This window comes from Malania oleifera, chromosome 2, assembly GCF_029873635.1.
Source record: "Malania oleifera isolate guangnan ecotype guangnan chromosome 2, ASM2987363v1, whole genome shotgun sequence".
NCBI lineage: Eukaryota > Viridiplantae > Streptophyta > Magnoliopsida > Santalales > Ximeniaceae > Malania > Malania oleifera.
In genome coordinates, this window is record NC_080418.1 from 134,973,995 (window position 1) to 134,979,804 (window position 5,810).

At 37.4% G+C, this 5,810-nt stretch overlaps 1 protein-coding gene across 1 annotated transcript; it reads left to right on the forward strand.

Moving 5' to 3' along the window:
* Positions 1-291: 291 nt before the first annotated feature.
* On the forward strand, positions 292-2,000 carry LOC131149254 (early nodulin-like protein 18). The gene is made up of 2 exons (XM_058099540.1): positions 292-736; positions 1,360-2,000. The coding sequence occupies exons 1-2, from the start codon at positions 499-501 to the stop codon at positions 1,872-1,874; spliced, it is 753 nt and encodes a 250-aa protein (XP_057955523.1). The 5' UTR covers positions 292-498; the 3' UTR covers positions 1,875-2,000.
* Positions 2,001-5,810: the final 3,810 nt, after the last annotated feature.

The window sequence follows — 5,810 nt, forward strand, 5'->3', positions numbered from 1 at the left end:
TGGAGAGACTTGTATTAGATTTGGATAAAATGTAATATAAACTCATGAGATAGTGAACCCAAACGAACAATATCTCAACAGAATAAGAAATTGAACCCAAAACCGTTACACTAAGTAATTTGATTTAATATTTTCAGATTTAATTGAATAACAAAAATAATAAATCAATAAATATAAAAAAATATTAAAACTAAAATAAATTTTTGTTACCAACTTATGATGACGGGAAAACAGAGCAGTTTGGCAGATGAATGGAAAAGTGAGGGTCATATATGGGTTTTGGAAGAGCTAGCTGGCGGTGTCTAATCAATTCATGAATGCTATTTCCATGTGCCCTGTTTTATCCTACACAGAGCGAGCAGAGAAAAGTAGAGTAAGGACTACCCACTGGCAACTACATATATATACCTTATCTCCGTCCATCTTCTGTTGTTCTCACTTCATAGGCTGATATACGTACATATCCCAAACGCCATTAAAGATTGAAGTTGGAAACTAATGGAACAGAGAGGAGGCTGCAACAGGGGATTGCAGGGCCTGAGTGCTCTGTTCTTCTCCTTCAGTACTCTGTTCTGCTGCCTGCATCTCCTTGTGTTGTTTTCAGGAGGATGCGTTGAAGGCTACAAGAACTACACCGTCGGTGACTCCCTGGGCTGGTATGACAACCTCCAAAAGCCCTCTGTTAATTACCAAAAATGGGCGTCTTCCAAACACTTTTCTCTTGGAGATTTCCTCAGTAAGCCCTCTCTCTCTCTCTCTCTCTCTCTCTCGTGAATTTGAATTAACAGAGCAAAATTTTCTGTCTGCCCACTTGGGAAATTTGATTTGATGGTAGCTGAATTTTGTGTGGTATTTTGTTTTGGGCATGTTAAATTTTTATGAATTAGCTTTGGGTCTGATCTCCTCCCTTAAATTTGATGTCCCTGGATATGTGTTTTGATAGATTGTTCTGTAATTATCAAAGTTATTGCTAATTTTTTTGAGAACAAAATAAATAATATGTAATTTTCTGGATTTTTTCATTTTGTGGCAATTGTTTTTGTACCCAAATCCATCGGGGAAATTCTCAAAGCTTCCAAATGGAGGAATTAAACCAGCATGATTAATTGGAAGAATTTGATTTTTTTTATATTTATAGATATTGCTTAATGGGGAAGTATGGGATCTCCGGAAATGAAGTACAGATTTTAAATTTTACTTCTCTTTTTTGGAAATAATAAATAAAATTTTAATTTTATATGCAATTAATTAATTTTTTATTTTCTAATTATGTTTAAATAAAAATATTTGAAATTAAAAATAATATTTTTAATAATTATATCCAGAATTCAATGTTTCACTTTTCTGTAATGACTGCAGTTTTCAACACCGACAGCAACCACTCGGTGGTGCAGACCTACAACTTCACCACATACAAGCACTGCGACTACGACGACGCCCAGGACACCGACACCACCGAGTGGCTCGGCGGCGAGCCCTCCGCCACCAACCCTCAGCCCGTCTCCTTCCCCGTTCCCCTCCTCAAAGAGGGCATGATTTACTTCTTCTCCGCCTACTACGACGGCGACCAGTGCCACCACGGCCAGCGCTTCAAAATCAACGTCACCCACGGCCAGGGCTTGCCGCCCAGCTTGAAGAATCAGAGCCCCTCGGCCACCGGCGCCTCCCTTGCTCCGGCGGCTTCCCCGGACGCCGTCGGCGAGGAGGCCGCGCCGGATACCATCGTCTCCTCCAATTTCGACAATCCGCGGGAGGAGCGCGGTGATGCTAAGCATTCATCGTCGGGGTGTGGTTCTGTGTTGGGTGCTGTGAAGGCATTGGATGGGAAATTGAGTGGAATTTTGATTTTGTTGGGTTTGGTTTTTATTGTTTAATTGATTTGTGGGTTCATTTTTTGGGTTCCCTTTTATGTGCATTGCATTTGGTTATCGTACTAGTTGAATGATTGTATAGAATATATATATATTGAGAGAGAGAAAATAATTTATATTTAATTTTTTTCATAATAGTAGTATTATTAGTAATGGTAATAATTTATGATCTTTGATATTGATATTATTGGTTGAAGGGATGAAAAAGTTTTTAATTTTGTGAAAAGGTTTATATTTTTCTTTGACTCCTTGGTCTCCCAATATCCACACAAATAGTAGCTCTAAGACGCAAATTATTAGTGTTAGATGATTCTCATTTTAGGAGAGATGTTCTAGAGTATGCATATCGATCTTGATATCCTATTCATTTGAACAATTCTATAAATAATTAAAAAAAACAAGAAAGGCCTTTGGCATCATTTTTATGAATAGGCATGAAGAAGGATATACATGATGATGTATCCGCTTGACTTGTCCATTGGTTAGAGTACAATTGTTGGAGTATAGCCTCTCATATTGATAAAATGAAATTAAAATTAAATGAGGAAAAACTAAAAGTAGAGAAGAATATTACAATCAGTTAATTTTCAATTTTTTTGTTATTACTTTTAAGTGTATATAAATACTAGTTTGCTCATTATAAATTTAGTTGTTCAATTCAGATTTATTCCTCTGTTTCTCTTTATTTTCTTGTCATCAAGTTCTTGAGATGGTATCAGAGCAAGAATCAATCTTGCTTCCACAAAATCATTTCTTTTTCTTTCAGATTTCTTCCTATTACATCATGAACTTGAATTCAGACTTTCTTACCATGAATTCTCTGCATCTATTGTCAATCTTTCAGATGACTCTTCTAGCCCATATTTTCTTCATCTCAGTGATAATTCAAGTGCTCTCTTGGTCTCAAAAATTTTTGTAGGAGACAATTACATTGTTTGGAGTCGCTCGATCATCATAGCCTTGACTGTCAAGAACAAGGTAGCCTTTATTGATAGTTCGATCACTGCTCCTCCTACTGATCAGCATGTTAACCACACTGTTTGGTTGCGTGCCAACAACTTGGTACTTTCTTGGCTTATGAATTCTGTAAGAACCCGACCCGAGAATTTCAAACTTAATAAATAACTAAAGGGTAAAGAGGTAAATTAGCACGTTTGGTTGATGAAGCCATTGTTCTCGTCGACGAAGGCCTTTACACTCTTCATCGCCAAAATTCAGAACCTCATCAACGAAGAGATATCAAATGAGTTGTAAAATATCGAAATAGGGTTCGTCGTCGAAGGAACTAGCTTGTCGACGAAATGCTTGAATGGTTCATCGACGAAGGCGTCGTATCGCCGATGAATTGGACTGGTTCAAGGGTCTATAAATAAGATATTTTGTTACTTCATTGTTAAGAAAACTCAAAATCTCTCTCTCTCTCTCTCTCTCTCTCTCTCTCTCTCTCTTTCTCTCTCTCTCTCTAGGGATTTAGGTTATCTGTTACCCAAATCAACAATCTAACATTACCACGTGGATCAGGAGGGGTGTAGAGACCCGAAGAATTATGGTAATTAAATAATAAATGAAATGAGAGAAAAAAGAATTTTTATAAGAAGGTGTAGTAGGGCCTCGTCGATGAGTGTAGAAGTGTTCATCGAAGAGCAGACTCTTGGGCTCGTCGACAGGGACGTGCGTCTTGTCGACGAGAACTTATCGAGAGAGCCATTTTTAGGGCCTGAATCTTATCAATGAGGAGTAAGCGTTCATCGACGAGACTACTGCTTGGACTCGTCGATGAGGAGACGTGGCTCCTCGACAAGGCCACGTCGATAGCACTCTATATATAGCCTAAAACGGATTTTTAACGAAAGAAATTCATTTTATTAGTTTTTCTCTCTACAAGGTTTCTCTGCCTTCTCTCTAGATTTTCGGCTTCGTATCTCTCCAGTTTGACGATTAGAAGCTACCACAGTGATCCTGAGGAGATTCTCTACAATATAGTCAGAACAAAATGTTGATTTAAGAAGTTTGGGAACTATCCCAAAACTAGGGTAAGTAGATTATTTGGGTTTTGTCAGTATTACCAAGTTCATTTGAGCCTAGATTTTGTCTTATATGAGAATATACTAGAGTTTTGTGAAATAAAATTAGGGTATTATATTTTCAGGAATATGGTGTTTTTGGGAACCTGCAGGAGTGGGTTGAGGACCCCAATGGATATCTTTTCAAAAACCCAGGTAAATAATGAATAGTTTATAATTCCGAAGATGGAAAAATAAAGAAAATTCTGGGTATTTAGTTGATTGACAAGATATCTATATATAATGTAACTACCCCAACCCGCCACGTGGGCCCGGAGTGCTACTATAGTGACGTTAGTGTACCTGATACCTTATTTATCAAACATAAAACACATGTACGCAGTGGAAATAAAATATAAAATCCTCAAATTACATTACCAGAGTTCTAACTATCTTTATACACGAATATATCCATCTCCACATAAATACATCCCATAAAACTAAACAAAAATAAAATCTCTATCGATGCACTACCTACATAAAATTTACATCACTAGCCCGGCTCCTTTAGCCTGTTAGACACGATTTCTAGGATTCCCTAAAAAGACAGTTTGTAAAGTAGGGGTGAGGCACAGCTCAGTAAGGGAAAGACTAAGTTAATGTCAGTGTGTGGCTAGTATGCATTTAGAGTACAGAAAATAACCAGTTCACTAAATAGATAAACACATTTATGAAAACATTCTTAATTTACACTCACACACACAATTAGCCGAGGATAGGGAAGATTACCCACCCATACAAGTAGTTTCTCTCTGCTCTAATATCATTACTGTTACTAGGGCACTCACCTTTTTCAGCAAGCCCTTGAAGTTATCTTATTAATTAACCGTATTCACATAAATTAACAGATATGCATATAAGACACTCCCTGTGACAAACACGTCATTTACATCCCCATTGTAGTGACCCGAAGAATGATATTATTTAAATAATAAGAGGAAGGAAAATGGATCAGTAACAGAAGGAGGCGGTAGACTTCGTCGATGACATTGCATTTTAGGGAATATAATAATTTCAAGGAATTGCCCGGAAATTCGTCGACGAATACAGGGTTTCATCGACGAGTGCATAAGGAAATTCGTCGACAAATATAGGGTTTTGTCGACGAGAAACTACCGAGCGAAGAATGGGCTGCTCTGAATTTCATCGACGAATACAAGGTTTCGTCGACGAATTTAATGAAATACTCGTCGACGAGGTGACGTGTCTCATCGATGATTCTGGCCCTATAAATAGCTAAAAATCAGATGTTTATCCATTTTCAACGCCGCTTTCTCTCTCCTCTCTCTCTCTCTCGACGTCCCTCTCTCACTTCTCTCTTCGTTTCCGGGCCTATTCCTCGCTGGATCAAAGATCTGAAGCCACCACGACGTTCCTGGCAGAGTTCTCTTCAAGTTGGTTAGGACGGATCGTCGGTGGGATCGAGTTGGAATTCATCCCAAATTCAGGGTAAGACCTTTTAGCTCATTTTTGGCCTTCTGACAGTTATTGGAAATGATGTAGGCGAAAAAATATTAATATTTTGTTCTGAAAAATGTTGTTTTCAGGGTATTATGTTGGAGGCCCTGCGGGTGTTAAGCCAGTAAACCATAAGGGTTTCCAATAGTCAGGTAAGGGAAATATGTTATGTTAGGTATTTTAAAAATATTATACAGTTTATTAAATTATGAAAATTATGTATTAAAGTATGGTGTGGCTTGAGATTATGAGAATAGTACGAAGATATGTTTTACGAATTTCAGTATCATGATTTTACGAATATGCTTTACCATGATTATACGAATTTCTAATACCATGATTATACGAATTTTGGTATTATGATTATGCAGTTTTAGTATTATGATTATATAGTTCTCAATATTATGAAGTATGAATT